Source organism: Culex pipiens, chromosome 3 (assembly GCF_016801865.2).
Source record: "Culex pipiens pallens isolate TS chromosome 3, TS_CPP_V2, whole genome shotgun sequence".
NCBI lineage: Eukaryota > Metazoa > Arthropoda > Insecta > Diptera > Culicidae > Culex > Culex pipiens.
Genome location: NC_068939.1, coordinates 72,367,172 through 72,383,704, shown reverse-complemented (window position 1 = coordinate 72,383,704; position 16,533 = coordinate 72,367,172). Strand labels below are relative to the sequence as shown.

General features: G+C 40.5%; 1 protein-coding gene and 1 pseudogene across 1 annotated transcript; one reads left to right on the top strand and one right to left on the bottom strand.

The window, feature by feature from the left end:
• Positions 1-1,105: 1,105 nt before the first annotated feature.
• On the top strand, positions 1,106-1,813 carry LOC120426784 (elongation factor 1-alpha-like; annotated as a pseudogene).
• Positions 1,814-8,003: 6,190 nt separating this feature from the next.
• Positions 8,004-15,424, bottom strand: LOC120426786 (eukaryotic translation initiation factor 3 subunit J). Its single transcript, XM_039591563.2, has 6 exons — positions 15,251-15,424; positions 14,898-14,989; positions 9,450-9,560; positions 9,075-9,378; positions 8,876-9,015; positions 8,004-8,807 (listed from the first exon to the last, which is right to left on the bottom strand). The coding sequence occupies exons 1-6, from the start codon at positions 15,264-15,266 to the stop codon at positions 8,745-8,747; spliced, it is 726 nt and encodes a 241-aa protein (XP_039447497.1). The 5' UTR covers positions 15,267-15,424; the 3' UTR covers positions 8,004-8,744.
• Positions 15,425-16,533: the final 1,109 nt, after the last annotated feature.

Genomic DNA, 16,533 nt, shown 5'->3' with positions numbered 1-16,533 from the left:
AAATGTTGGCGTCGAACTAGACCTGCTGCTCACCACCAGTGCGGAGAAAGTTTTACGTTTTGGACAAGTAAGCTTCCCGGGGCTGTCTCAGCACAACTTGATTTTTGCGTCGCTGGACTTTGATGTAGCAGAACCCCTTACCACTACAACCTACCGTGACTACGTCAACTTTGATGCGCAGAGTCTGAAGGACGCTGTTCTCTGCATTCCGTGGAACAGATTTTATTGCCGAATAAATGAAACGTGTCCAAAGGCTCCGTCGGTTTCTTCTCCGCGCAGCTCGAAAATCAAACCAAAAAATATTTCGTCACCAAAAATCTGCATGAAAACCTTAGGGGTTTGCAAAACAGCAACGAAAAACTGCATGAAATCTGCCTAACTGCCTGAAAATCAGCAGTTTTTCCTCACAGCTACTCGAAATCCTTGATGTTTTGTTTCAAAAACATTAGTTTTTAGGCTGGCGCGGAGAAGAACAAGATGCCCCGTCGCCGGCGAGATGGCCATTTTTCTTTGAATCGACAATACGAGTTTTCCGAACCAGAAGAGTCTGTGGACTTCTTCACGGATCAGCTCAAGACGGTACACGATGCTTACATTCCACTGAGAACCAGGTCAAATCGTAAAAAAGCCAACGCTTGGTTCACAGCGACTGTACAGCAATCCATGCTCGAACGGGATTTGGCGTACAAAGACTGGCAACACGCTACACCTGATTCCAAGGCACAGAAGCGACAACTTTACAACTTTTTGAGAAACAGAGCTAATCAAGGGGTAGGACACAGAGTAACTGAGTGACTCAATTTTACAAAATTACTCAATGTGGCTCAAAGTTACTCAATCTTCCTCATGATTTTTTTTTCACTGAGTTGCGGAATTTGTGAATAAACGTTGATCACGTTGACAGAAGAGCGTGTTTACAAATACATTAGAAATATTTTCACGCCACGATGCTGCTAAAGTTCAATCAGTCAACGAAACCGGGAACAAACTATTCCGCCCGACGACGACGTCGATTCCGCCTGTTACGGATTGTGCCGTGTTGATCGTCGCCGCCGGTACCGGTGAATTCGATACTGGTATTATCTAAATCCGGATGGCAAGGAACATGCTGGAACCGTCCACCAAGATGTACTTGTTTCAAGCAGAGGCCATCAAGCGCAAGAGAGCCAGGCTGACGGCAAGTGCAAAACGGACCCCACCGGAAAGCCCCTGCATCTGCCCCCCGGGAACGGAAACTGGTGTGAACAAGCCCGGTATCGCCATCGTCTTCGCCCCGGTCAACCTGGCCGCTGAAGTCAAGTCCGTCCGCACGAAGAAGCCCTGCTGGACAACGCCAAAAATGTGTCCGTCAAGGAACTGCGTCGTGGATACGTCGCCGGTGACTCGAAGAACTCACCGCCCAGGTCGTCGTGCTGAACCACCCCGGTCAGATCTCCAACGGATACACCCCAGTGCTGGATTGCCACACCGCTCACATTGCTTGCGAGTTCAGCGAGATCAAGGAGAAGGTCTTTCGTCTTTCCGGCAAGTCGAGATGGGCAGTGGCCCGAATCGCTGGCGGATCGGATCATGATCTTGCAGCAGGAGGTTTGAGCGGTTCCAAAAGCCAGCGAAGTGCCAGCACAAGGAAATCGTAGTCGTCACGAAAATCTCTAAGAGTTGCTGTATCATCCGGATGCATCCCTTCTAGATCTAGGAGAAGAAAATTGTCGTGGGACTGGAGGGAGGCATCTGAAGCAGTCGCTCCGATCTTTTCTGATTTTTTACCAGAGACTAAGCGAATGATGCGTTTTATATTGTGTGTTTATATATATTTATTTATTTTGCTCCAAAATCATACCTAGACCCCTGGCAGAGTGATGACATGAATCTTAGCGGTAACCTTCTGCACCTTGGCCTCGATGGCCTTCTTCTCACCCACGGTGCACTATGGGCCATCTCCATACAAACAGGCGGCCAAATTATTTTTTTTGCTTTTTAAATGTTTTTTCATACAAATTTGGGTAATTGTATGGTATTGAAATGATATACGTAGATTTTCATGAGTTTTCATGTTTTTCAATAGTTGATTGTTTATAATAAATAGTCTTTTCATACATTTGCAAGTGCAACAGAATTGCGTACCTATATATTCTATTGCAAGTTTATATTATTAAATTATGGATAAGCTAATACATCCCCACTTTAAGGACACAACCCCTCCCTTTCTTTCACCCCCCCCCCTCCCCTCCTCCCCTCCAACAAAATTTTGTTAAGCGTAATAAATTCATTTTTAGTCAAATATTTATTATTTACTGCTGTGTGTTTCTTTTTGTGAGTCCATGCCATATAACTTGAGACCCCCCCCCCAACCTTACGGGCATAAATTGCGAAAATTTTAATTGTTAAATCAAATAACAGAAAAATTGATTTTATTCTAAATATTAATTATTAAGTAGAACGATAAATTACAAACCATATTCTTACTAATCCTAATGTTCTTGTTCATGAAAATTCATTTGATTATAGAGTTTCTGACAGCTTCAGGATATGTTAAAGGTACTTTTTATGATGTTTTGTACTAACCAACATAGAACTTAAATTTGGATCAGTTTCATGGATTGATCGCAGAAATTCATCATGCTAAGTCAATATTTTGCTGAATACTTTTCTCGGTATCAAACTGAGATTCTCCAGTTTCGCTTGAGAAACTTCGGTACGAATACTTTATTTTGACTAAGGTACTCAATTTTAAATGTAGGCAACAGAAAATCGATTTTTGAAGCGACGATGCCCACGAAGTAGGTAGCAAAGCAAGTGAAATAAACGGGCGCATATGTAGATTGCAGCAAATTTTGATAAAACGTAAATGTTCAAAATGGCATATCTCCGAAAACGCAAAAAAACGCAGGCAGGAAATTTCAGCAATGTTAGATTATGATCCAATCTTTCAAGTGATCTTAGTTTCATGTTTAGCATCGGTTAGCAAAAAAAGTACTCGATTAACAAACACAAAAAAATAAGTTTTGTCAAAAAAATGCTCCAGTTATTTGATGAAAACTTCAGTTTTTGGTTTGGAAACAACATTTTATCTATTAATAGTTTCAAAGCTTTTCTTATTACCTTTCCAACGATGTATAATTGTCCTAATAAAATATTTAAAATGGCTGAGCTATGTTAAAATTAAACAATCAGCCTTTTTTACAAAAAACGCTAGATTTTTACTCCTTTTTTTGACTTTCAGCTTGCGTATCTCCGTAATGAACAAACTTAGAGCTTTGAAAATTTGGATTTTTCTTAGTTAGAATGTTTACTTTCGAGAAAAAAATACCAAACAATATTTGGAGAAGGTCACTTTTTTGAAACTTGGCCACCCAATGTACCATAGTGCGGTGGCGGCTACCTTTTTTGTGGCGTACTTTTTTGCGGCAGCCTATGTTGCTCCGGCAGTTCCCTTCTTCTTGTGGACAGCAGCACCAGTGTCACTGGCGGTTTCTTTTTCAGCACCTTGCTGACAATCTCCAGGTTGCGTTTCTTCTCGCCCGGCAGCGCGCTTTTGCTTCCTTCACGCCGATTTCGCGGTCCTTCGTTGGTTAGCTTCTCCTGGAACTCTCCGGTGGACGCCTTGGCGACGTTGGCAGCAGTCGCCAGCTCTCATCCGGGCGATTTCGTTCATGGCATACCTGTCAATGCCCAAATATCGCTTCGTCCTTGTTGGGTTCCGCATTCTGGGGCACCTCTACCACCCAATCCTTCTCCTTTTCGGCCTTGAACCGCTGGTAGCTGTAAGTGGGAACCGATTTGTCCAACACCCCGTCGTACCATCTCGTCGCGGGCTCTTTTTCTGCTTTTGCAAAACCTCGTTAACGATGTCCATTTTGCCACGTTTTGAACGAAATTACTTGGAACCATCGGCACCGGTGGCACTCTCTTTGGAAACGGCTTCTTGGCGGCGGCCTAAGTGTTCTTGGCCTTGGCGGTGGCAATAGCAGCCAATTTTAGCTAAAGCCGCCGTCGGAGCCTATTTGCCAGCAGCGGCACCGTTTCCGGTAGCAGCAGCATTCATCCCTTTTTGGCCGGTTCGGTATTTGGGGCAGTGGCCAAGCCTTCTTGCCTCCCTCAACACTTTTCTGGCAGCCGGAAAAATTTACGCTCCCGCTGTTTTTGTGTTTTAAAGTTGTCAGTGTCAGCGTTGAAATGTCAATGTCAAAATTTGTTACGTCGTTTGTGAAAATCATGGTGAAGATTGAGAAACTCTGAAAAACGTGCGTGGCTCAATGTTACTCAATTCTATTCAAATTTTCTCAAAATCACTCACTGTCCTACCCCTTGGAGCTAATGCTCTTGTGAAACGTGCTAAGGAGCAACATCTTAACGGCTTTCTGAGCAACACCAACTCGAACACTTTGTGGAAACGAGTACGTAGTCTTGGGATCGGAAAGGAGAAAGCACAGCATGTTTGCGAATTCGATCCTGACCAAATAAATCAAATGTTTCTATCCAACTTCACGGTAAACAGCACCGGCGATGGTTTCTCCAGACGAAGGCTACCCACACCGTTTAACTTCTCGTTCCGACCCGTGCAGTACTGGGAAGTGGTGAATGCCATTTACGACATTGGTTCGAATGCAGCCGGTTTAGACGGGCTACCCATAAACTTCCTGAAAATCGTTCTTCCTTTGGTTTTCCGCCACATCACCCACATGTTTAACATGCTGATCGAAAAATCAGTCTTTCCCACCCGTTGGAAACATGCAAAGATCTTGCCTTTGAAGAAGAAACAAAACCTGAACAACATCACGAACCTACGTCCAATCTCTATTCTGTGTGCGATCTCCAAGGCGTTTGAAAAGCTGCTTGTTCGACAAATGACCCAATTCATCGACGAAAACCGTTTGCTGTCCGAGCACCAAGCAGGTTTCCGGAAAGGCCAAAGCATCAAAACGGCAATACTTCGTGTCCACGACGATCTTAGCTCTACAGTAGACAAAAAAGGAGCTGCTATTCTGGTGCTACTGGATTTCTCGAAGGCGTTCGACACCATCCCCCACGACAAGCTCTGTGAAAAACTCCAAAACCAGTTCTTCTTTTCGGACCCCGCTCTGTTGCTGCTCAAGTCGTACCTGATTGACAGAAAACAAACGGTTTTCTGTGGCGACCAATCCTCTAGCTGTGGCGAGGTTACCTCAGGTGTCCCTCAAGGCTCTATTTTCGGACCCTTACTTTTTTGCTGTCATATAAATGACCTCCCAACCGAGCTCAAACACTGTTCCATCCAGATGTATGCCGACGATGTTCAACTGTATGCTAAAGGTTTTGGCCCATGCGTACGGGAGCTGTCCAGAATGGTGAACGCCGATCTCCAGCGAGTTTCCGAGTGGTCCCAACGAAATGGTCTTCTCGTAAACCCCACCAAAAGCAAAGCAGTGTTCGTCCGAAGACAAAATCGGAGAATTGCTGCTCAACCTTTGCAAGACATCGAGATGGATGGCATGCGAATCGAATGGGCTGATAAAGTTATCAATCTGGGTTTCGTGTTCCAAAACGACCTGAAATGGGATGGCCTGGTGGCGCAACAGTGCGGGAAGATATACGCTGGTTTGCGCTCCCTGTACAGCTGTGTGCCAACCGCGCCTGTTTCAACTAAACTAAAGCTGTTCAAGACATTAATCCTGTCCCACTTTTTATTCGGAGACTCGTTCCTGCTTAATCCAAGCGCAAGCTGCTTCAATCGTCTTCGAGTTGCTCTCAACTGTTGTGTACGCTATGTATACGACCTGAACCGCTACGCCCACGTGAGTCATCTGCAGAAGAACCTGATTGGATGCCCCATACAGAACTTGTACGCGTATCGTTGCTGCGTTTTCCTGAGAAGGCTGATGGCGTCCCAGTTTCCACCTGTACTGTATCAAAAGCTTATCCCGTGCCGAGGTCGCCGTCTGCAGAACCTTGTGATTCCAAGAAACAGCACGCAGACCTACGCAAATTCCCTTTTCGTGAGAGGTGTGGCTTACTGGAATTCATTACCCGTGGCAGTAAAATGTTCGACATCGGAAGTGATCTTTAAGAGAGGCTGCCTTGAATTTTTTAACCAGCTTTAACTTTGCCTGAGGAAACCGCAAAAAAGTCAAACCACTGTCGCGCCCGGAGGTCCCGGGGCCCCCCTAACCACAAGCCAAAGGAAGAGTGGAATAGGGACAACCCCCCGGCTCCTCCGGGGTGCCTGGAAGACACGACGCAAACTGGAGAATCCACTGAGGCGCTCGGGAGACCTGGGGCCCCCCTAACCACACGTTACAGGAATAGTGGAATAGGGAATACCCCCCGGGCTCCCGAGTGCCCCTGGAAGAGGTCGTATAAAGGGGCAAACCCCCTATCCCCTCGGACGAACCCTGGACGACGCTGAGAAATACAACCCATGACGACTACAAGGAAGATTACACGTGCCTGAGGACTAATCCGTCTAGTGAAATCTTAGTTTTGAAATTTTAGTTTTTAATGTAGTTTTTCATTTAGGTTATCAAATTTTATGTAAAGAACCAATGTAACATCGAAAGCAGTAATTTTAAAAGGTGGAAACCTTACACTGCTAGAAATAATAAACAAACAAACAAACAAACAAAAAAACCTTGAAAAATGGAAGCACTAATTATTTTGAATCAGATTAGAAACATAAACAATTAGTCTTTGAACAATAACCGAAAGTTTAAAAATATTAATAATTCAGTGTTTTTTGTAAATTGACAAAAGTATAGTTTTTGAAACTTCGTTTCAACTGGAAATGACAAAAAGTTAAAAATAACTGAATTTTAAATTTTATTCTTCATTTTAAAACATGATTACTGTTATTATTTTTTCAAAGAATTCAGAAAATATCTAGGAATACATAAAAAAATGTTTTTACTAAGTTTCCTTTTAAATTTTTATTGATTTTTTGAATGAATGTTGATTTATCTAGTTGTCAGTATTTAACTGCCTTAATTTTATTTTATTTTTTCAATGAAAAAAAAAACAGTTGGATAATATTTTATGTTTTTCCACTTATTTATGTTAAATGATTGGAAGAACAAATTCTTTAGACATATTTGGAATAACTTATACCAACGTTGGTTAGATTTATTTTTTTGCAAATTCAATATTTTTCAAATAAGTTCAAGGGAATTATGTGGATAGAAAAAATAAGTGGCATAATGAATTTAGTTTAACAATTAATAATATTTTCCACACAATCTTTTTGGAATCTTTTTTCAAATATTCAATCAATGTGATAAAATGAAACAGAATCATACGTTTATGCTAGCCATAATCGTTAAAATTAGGCTCAATTTTTATATTAGTTTTTCATTAACCTTGTTGTTGATTTAAGTTAGTTTAAAAACAAGAGGAAATGTTTGATAAACAAAAATTAAAAAAAAATTTGATTCATAAAAAATATAATGAAAATCTGTGTCAAATACATCCACTGTTTGTAGGATTTTTAATGTCTTAGAAAACCTTTTCATTCTCAAAAAGATTGAAATAGTGAAAGGAACCCTAAATTCAAAGTAAGTTACTAAAGAAGAATTGAGTGAAATTAATTTGAAAATTGTACAAAATATTACAAAATTATTCAAGAATAAGATTTTTTTTTCAAGCGGGTATGCTTGGGATTCCCGACTTTTCCCGACTTTTTGACAAAAAATCACAAATTCCCGACTTTTTCCCGATTTTTGGCGGATTTTGGCGAATTCCCAACTTTTTCCCGATTTCCCGACTTGAGTGGCCACTCTGCAGTTTGGCAAATTGACAGCTTTGCTTGTTTGCTTGCATTTGTTTGCAGAAACGTCAGCCTACATACATTTGGCTTTGTTTGCGAGTTTGTTTGCCATAGTCTAATAGCTTCTTCAGTTGCAAGCTTCCAAACATCCGCGATAGTTGGCCGTTTTGTTTCCTTCGCAATTTGCACACTTCACCTTCACCTAAGTGTGATTTTAAGAATCAATTTGAGGGTTTTTCTTTCTCCAGCGTAAAAACAAAAACACAAATTGCCTAGTTCCAGCGCGACGAACAGTACTTTTTATTTGTTACCTCCTATTTACAAGCATATCGTCATGCCATAATGAGTCGTCTCTCTTTCTCTCTCGAGCGCGCCAGGGTGGCGACACGCGCACTCAAATTCCGTCGCCGTCGTTTAATTTTGTTTTTTTTTTGTGTGTAATCTGTAACGCTTGATTTGTTGACTTCTCTATTTATCTTTTGAATTGTTTTTTATTCTTTTCGCTACTAAGTTGCGAACTTTTATTTCGCACCATTCTTTTCGTTTTTTTGCTAACCAAACTCAAACTAAACAAATAAAAAAAATTAACCGTTTATGATCTATTGCTGACAATTTGCTGCTCTTTTTTTCGCCGTTGGTAATCTTAGCTGGTGATCAGGCAGGACGCGGGTAGTTGGATTATGTTCAAACTTCACTGAATTATTATATATTTCTAGAAAATTGGATAAAAACACTGTGGCTGCTAACTAAGAACTATAAATCGTTGCGTATCAATTCAAGGAATATTAATAAGCATATTGGGAGACGCAAAAATGTGCACAAATTGAACGGATGATGATGACCTACCAATAATAACAACAGTCTACACGGGGTACTTTGCATTTTGATTGGTTATACGTAAAACAGTAAATTCCTGTGTTTTTTTTGTGTGTATGTTTCACAAAGTTCTTGCAAGTATCATTGGAACGGGACCTGGTTTCGTGTTCAACCCATTTGCAAACAACGAATGTTACATAAAATCGTCGTACTCGTCAAAGTCGTCATACTTGGGCTGGTATTCATCAAAGTTTTGCTGAAAAAGGAATAATCATAGGTTAGTCAACCATCAAAAAGAGAATAGTAATTGTTTAGCAAACTCACATTTTCACCGTCGAGCTTTAGCCGGGCCTTAACTTTACCGCCTTTACTCTTCTTGGGCTTGTCACCCTTTTCCAACTTTTGCTTCTCCAGATAGAGGTTGTCTAAAATTCCTTTCACTTTCCGAATGTTGTTGGACGGCACTGAAAAAAAAATCTTGGTCAACAAATAATCTCACTTCCTAAAAAGTCCCAAAACTCACAGCCGGCAAACAGTTTCGTGACCAGATCTTCCAGAAAGTCCGCATACTCGGGGTCGCTCTTGTAGCTGGACAGCTTCTTGACGATGGCGTCCGACAGCTCGACAAAGTCCTCCTTCGTGTTGGGCGTCATGCCGTCGATTCCGCCGGCCAGCGTCGTCACGCCGAACGTGTCCAGGGCGTTCTTCAGGTCGGACTCTTCCTGCAGCTTCTGTAGCCGCAGCTTCTCGGCCAGCTTCTGTTCGGGGGTCATGTTTTCCGCTTCCTTTTCGAGCCGCCTCCGTTCGGCTTCCTCATGTTTTTGTTTCTTGAAAATTAGTGTTGAACATTAATAAAATAAACATATGGAAAGCCTCAAACATATGGAAAGCCTCTTACCTCTTTTTCAACAATCTTTTGCTGCAACGTTTTCTTCGGCTTCGCCTTGGGAGTTTCCACCTTTTCCTCGTCTTTCTTTTCCTCTAGCTCGTCTTCATCCTCCCAGCTGTCCTGTTTTCGTCAGAGCAAAACGGGTTTCATAACAATTGTTTTAGTAAACGTTACAATTAAAAAAGTATAAGCATGTTATTCATCGGTTTCCCATGATCCCCTAAACGTTTTCCATCCCTCTTTCGCTCCACCAATTCACTTCAGAGAATCATCTATGCGGTTAACCTAACGCAGTAGGTCTGGCCTGGCTGAACAAAGCTTCCGGACGCAAACGCTTGACAACAATCATTAAACGGTAAACGGTAGATCGGGGTTCAAATCCCGGCTCGGATCAACACAACTGGTGATCGTATCTCTTCAGGATTCGATTGCTTAGTAAAGGGCAGGTAGTGTATCGCCACAAACTGGACCTTATCAAGACACCTTAGGAAGACAACCTATGGAATGTTAACATTACCCTAAACATGTTAACAATAAGTTGATCAATAAAACTGTCACTGAATCCGCAGTTTTAAATGCCGGCCCCGATACTCTTCACGGGTGTTCACCTCAGGAACAGAGAAAGAAAAAAACATCATTTTTCTGCCTGATGGGATCGAAAATTTAAAGATAGCCTGAGGACCGCTTCTGATTCTTGTCCATGTTTAGGCGGGGCCAGACAATGCCCAATGACCTTGGAATGTGACCGCCAGGCCTGCAAAAAGTTTCCAACCCAGCGTACACATGAAGCAAACCAAAATGTCTGTTCACTGCTAGCATGTGACTGCAAGCCTACTGTATCTATTCAACCACTGCCGCCTGACTTGTGCCGGTCGGCTGCTGGAGAATGAGAGACGTGAAAAATTGAGCTACACTCACTCAATTCGTGTCATATGACTGACTCGTAAAATCCTCTTTAAACACTATTTTGACTATTTTCAAACAATTGAATGGTTGTTAACTGTGCAAAACACTTAAAACAACCATAACTTATGTTCAAAATTACATTCCCACGCATAAATACAAACTTTTTGTGTAAAAATTTGTTTCTTTATGTGTGTGCGTGCAACTTCGAATGAGCGTTGGTCGACTACTGCCTCGCATTGCAGCTGCTCAATGAGCTAGGGCACTCACGACTGCGCCGGGTTTGTTTATGTCACGGTTTTGCGGTTCCGTGACTAGATCTGAAAAATTCGTGTCAGCGTCGCCGATTTTCGCGTCATGACCCCTGACATTTTCAGCACTAGTGACCGCCAATTTCTTTGCCGTTCTGAAATGGGTCATTGAAAGCAGCGCGAAGGCTACCGTAACCTTTTGTCCGGGACTGCGAGGAGCTGTAACAGCGTGAACCAAGCCTGGTGTATGTTATACTTTCTCATAATTTCGTTGCCGGCCTGCGAATATAAGATTTGTTTAACATTCACAAATCTCATATCTTTGGTAGGTAAATGATTCGGTCCTATTTGTATCCAACGTCAACATTAGCTGTACAATGGAATAACATGCCCTTACTCTTCAGAGCTTTTAGACTATGGCAAACAAACAAACAAACTCGCACTTTTTTGCCAAATTTGCACACTTGATTGCGGCAGACTTGCAAACAAAGGCAGGCTGACGTTTCTGCAAACAAATGCAGGCAAACTGCCAAACTGTCAAAAAAAATGGTTTGTTTGCGAGTTGGTTTGTTTGTTTGTCGTAGTATGATAACTCCTTTACTTTCAAATAAATTCAATACTAACAACTTTCCACTTGAGCAATCGCTTCCAAAACCGGAAATGGATATTTCTATTTATTTATTTTTTTATTTGGCTCAAACTTTGTGGGTGCCTTCCCTATGACCAAAGAAGCCATTTTGTGTCATTGCTTCACCCATACAATACTCCATACAATTTTTGCAGATGTCCAAACAAAAATGGTACGTAAATATTTGAAAATTTGTAACTTTTCAATGATTTTTTTTATTGATTTGGTGCCTTGGGCAAAGTTGTAGGTATTGCTGAGGACTGTTCAGAAGCAATAGGTACACAACAAAAAACTTTTTTCAGATTTATTATTAACTTTTTTTTTTACAAAAACTAAATTTTCCAAAATTGGTATTTTTTGATTTTTGAAATTTTTTGATATGTTTAGGGGAACAAAACCCGCAACTTTTGAGCCGTAGAGAAGTATGGTCAAAAGTTTTATCGATTGAAAAATGAGGTACTTTATTAAATAATCTGTAAAGTACTTTTCGATTGCCCATTTAAATTCGCAATTGAGCAACTCTCTACGAAATCGGCCGATTTCGACCATTTTTATTTTTTGTATTTTTTGATTTGGCTCAAACTTTATGAGGGCCTTCCCTATGACCAAATCTTGACTTTTTTTTGATAAGGTCCTATAAACAAATGTAAACATTGAGTGTATCCCTTTCACACCTAATGTCAAAGTCCATCGGAGTAAGCGGGAGACACTCAATGTTTACATTTGTTTATAGGACCTTATCAAAAAAAAGTCAAGAAATAAGCTATTTTGTGTCATTGGTTCATACATACAAGTCTCCATACAATTTTGGCTGCTGTCCATACAAAAATGGTACGTGAATATTCAAACAACTGTAACTTTAGAGTAAATTTTCTGATCAATTTGGTGTCTTCGGCAAAGTTGTAGGTATTGTCGAGGACTAAAAAAATAGGTACACGGAAAAAATATTTGCAGATTTTTTAATAAACTAGCATTTTAAATAGGCGTAATAATCAATGTTTTGCCCTTTTAAAATGTTAGTCTTGATTTAAAAATTTACAAAACATTTTTTTCGAAAAGATCGGAAAATTTTACGAATGTTTCATGTTTTAACATTGAAAATCGGACCATTAGTTGCTGAGATATCGACATTAGAAAATGGTGGGTTGTTTAGGTGAAACTTAGAAGACTTCAATTTTCGTTTTTCTTTTCCTTAAAGTGGCTGTTTCTCAGCAACCGGATGTCCAATCTTCAATGTCTCTTAGACAATTTTATAGCAAATTTTCTGAACTTCAAAAAAAAAAAATGTTTTTAGAAATGGTCACTCATGGTCACTATTTTAAAAAATAGAAAAACTGCAAATATTTAGCTAAAATCAAACTTTTGGTGGCTATATCTTGAAAACAGAGCCCTTTATCAAAAAATCTGTAAAGTACTTTTCGATTGTAAATTCAATTTTACATAAAAAAATTACGTCAAATTCGTTTTTGCATGAAATTTTGTTTTTTTTTTTCCAAAAATCACTATTTTTTCAAAAATTCATAACTCGGCGGCAGATTTTTTGACCATGTTTCAATCTCGAAAATAAAAAAATACGTATTTTGGGAAATTGAGTTTTTGTGAAAAAAAAGTTTATAAAAAAAACATTTTTTTTCCTTGTACCTATTTTTTTCTTAATAGTCCTCAACAATACCTACAACTTTGCCAGAAAATTCACTCAAAAGTTACAGCTGTTTGAATATTCACGTACCATTTTTGTATGGACAGCAGCCAAAATTGTATGGAGACTTGTATGGGTGAACCAATGACACAAAATAGCTTATTTGGTCATAGGGAAGGCCCCCACAAAGTTTGAGCAAAATAAAAAAATACAAATAAAATCCATTTCCGGTTTTGGTAGAGAATTGCTCAATTCGCAATTCGCAATTTTCAGTGTAAGAACGAGCCTTGACCGATCTTATGCACTAGCTTCCCGATGAACACGCACTGCCCTTATACCTACATCTCACCCTTGCTCTGAGTCAGTACGAGCAACGCGCTAGAACACGCTTTGAGTGTTCGTGCCAGGCATCCACTGGCATTTTTAGTTTGCCAGAACTACGGATGTAGTTAGTTGCGCTCCTTCCAGGATGTTCCTTACCTGGACGTCAACCGAAGAGCACGCAACAAGATCAGTGCCATTGCATGCCCTTAGGTATCAATCCTTGGCCTGCATCAATATTAAAAAAATAATAACAAAAGTGTTTTTCGTGTACCTATTTTTTCTGAACAGTCCTCATCAATGCCTACAACTTTGATAAGAAAATTCCTTCAAAAGTTACAGACTTTCGAATATTTACTTATCATTTTTGTATGGACAGCAGCCAAAGTTGTATGGAGATTTGTATGGGTGAACCAATGATACAAAATGGCTTGTTTGGTAAAGGGAAGGCCCTCACAAAGTTTGAGCCAATTAAAAAAACAAATACAAAAAAAATGAGAAATGAGATTTCCAAAAAAGTGTCCACATGGTTTATGGATGGTCCCCTACATCAAAACTGTTATTGAGCTTTGAAGTTTCCCAATTATTTAGACATGGAATAATAAATGTTATTCTGTCTCAGGTAAATAAATTTAGGGGTTTTTTTAATGTCCTATAAGTTATTGTGTTTTATATGTTTATAAGACCTTTTAAAAAAACTCTAGAAATGCAACTATATCGACAATTGGACGAGCCTGTTAATTTTTTTTTTTTTAGAATGAAAGTGTCCGTGTAGAAATGGTCAAAAACTGCCCAAAACCTCTGTTTTTTCAACTTCTTATTTCACAATAGCTATTGACCATTGGTGTGAAAAGAATAATGATGAATATAAAGAAAGACAAGAAGATAAACAAAAAGGCAGTAGGGGAACTAGACCCTTTCTCAGCCTATTTCTATTATCGGCCTATCAGCACTTTGATCATGAATTACAGCTTTAATAAAGTGTTTTTTGATTGTTCCAAAGTAATAAATAGCTCAAACAAAAGTGAGCAAGCAACTCTCCATTGTTGGTGTGCCTGAAAATGTTGATTAAATAGCGGAAAATTGCAAAAGTGATGAGAATTGGTCGAACGGCTTAGACTGATTAAAATGGGTATATTTCCCCTATGTCAATGCGGATGGATCGATTATACAGATGGTAGAAAGAACAAAAAAAAAAAAGAACAGAAAATCAGGAATAAGAAATAGTCAATGCGGATGAAGAGCAAATTAAGCTCAATATCTCATCAAAAAGACTACTTGAAAAATTGCTGAACATTATAGATGCGAGAAAGTCAATGCGGCAGGAGATAAAATTAGATCACCCATCACAAGGACATCAATGTAGAAAAATATTCAACACACCAGAGGAAATTCTCATATGTTTTGCAGGTTTAGGACTCGCTCCTGACTCCATCCAATTTGCTGGTTTTCAGAAAGTTTCGAGCTGAAACTTGCAATAGATCGCACAAAGGACCAGGGAGTTGTTAAGTGGATGGTATGATTTTTGAAAGTTGGCTGAATTTTAATTGATTGCATTTTCGCACCTTTCTAGCAACACTGCTTGGTTGCAACCAACAAACACAACAAAAACAACTTTAGCACGCTTGTGGTGGCTGTCACACGAAACCCCTCCAAAAAAGAAACGAAACGAATGGGAAGGGAACCGCCAGAAAACGCATGGACACTCCACGTACCTTGACCTCCTCCTCCTCGTCCTCGCCGTCCCATTTGTTGGCATCTGGTTTCTTGGCCGGAAGTGGAACCTCTTCCTTTTCGCCGTGTTGCTCTGAAAAGTGGCGAAACAAAAAAAGAAATCGTGACGTCAGAGTTTATTGTGAAACGGCGCGCGCGGCTCAGTGACCGTCATCGGGGCATTTTCGAGGACACGCATTGGGGCAAGTGACTGACGACAATCACTTTTGCTCTCCCTTCCCCCACTGCTTGGTCCTTGCCAGCTGGCAACTAAAAAGAAAGCCAAATTCGAGTGCTGATTCGAGTCAGATTTTTTCAGCGGCCGATTTGATGCCTCAAACCCGCTCGCACTTACCCCAATCCTCCTCCATCGTGGGCACAGGAACCTGCTGCACGGTTTAGCAACGAATTGGCCACGAATCGGGCGCGTTAATCCGCGGAATTTTCTCGATAATCACACGCGCGGCGCGGACACACACCGATGGCGAAAAAAGACGTCGTGGTAACCTTTTCTTCTTCAAGCATGCACTTCTCTTTTACCTGTCAAACGCGGTTGACATTCGCGCGTGCCGCTGTAAATATACACGGATATTGGAAAAGGGCATAAATTGATAAATTTTAAGTACGCTGGAACCCTGGTGGTTTGACAACTTCAAATTAAAAATTGATGTTCACGCAAAATCCATACAGGTAGGCAGTCTTCCCCGAACATGGTACAGTTCTGCACCCGAGCACAAGTTCTCAGTGCGCGTGAACCTCAAACACGCTTCGTCGCTATGTTCGAGTTCTCGCCGAACGCTGCACCAAACGCGCACCCGGTGTAAACTTGATGTACAAAACCTCAGGTTTAAACGGCGTTCAAACGTAGATGATCGGATAGTTTGAATGTAGTAGTGTTAGATGTTTCATACATACAGCAGTCGCTGCTATCTTGCTGTTGCTAAAGTAATCTTTAGATAGGGTCTACATTCTGATATGGATAAGTGTATTTATATTCTCTTAATATTTTAAAAAGAATACTTGAAGGACAATTTTCAGGCACTCCATATTTTTCCAACCATTGTCAAATGTTTTGATAAATAAAATTAGGGACTGTCACTAAATACCGTAGTATCGTTATGTCTTGCTATTTCCATATATACATGTTTATATATATTTAATGACACACATTCGATTTTCGGCAGGGGGAATATGGGCCATCTTAGTTAACATAAAATTGTATGGCCCAATCTCACCCCTCAGGCCCAATTTCTGCAGGGGTGACGGTATTCGTATATAATTTAATATGAAATATTGCCCACACGTAATTTGAATCCGACCCCTATTCTCAGCAGCCCGGGAACAAGTGAACATCTCCAATACAAACAGAGCGTACCTGTTTTGTGGGTGTGTGGGTCTAAGTTGGCGGCCTATAGGCCACCGACACCGACAGACGGCAATGAGGGCCTCGTCGAAGCTCGACCATTCAATACGTAACTCAAAATGCGTATGGGGAACTTTTTTTCGTGACGGCTTTCGCGGTACGCTCCCTCAAACTGTTCTGGGATAATATTTGAACATGGCGTATCTCTAAACAAGTTTTTCAAGAAAATGATTCTATAATGCTTATTTTGTCGTTTTAAGCCGAAACAAGGCAAA

Coding starts and splice junctions, on each gene's coding strand:
- LOC120426786 (XM_039591563.2), bottom strand. Junction 9,379..9,449: donor AAAAGATTGTTGAAAAAGAG/GTAAGAGGCTTT, acceptor CTAATTTTCAAG/AAACAAAAACATGAGGAAGC. Junction 9,016..9,074: donor CACGAAACTGTTTGCCGGCT/GTGAGTTTTGGG, acceptor TTTTTTTTTCAG/TGCCGTCCAACAACATTCGG.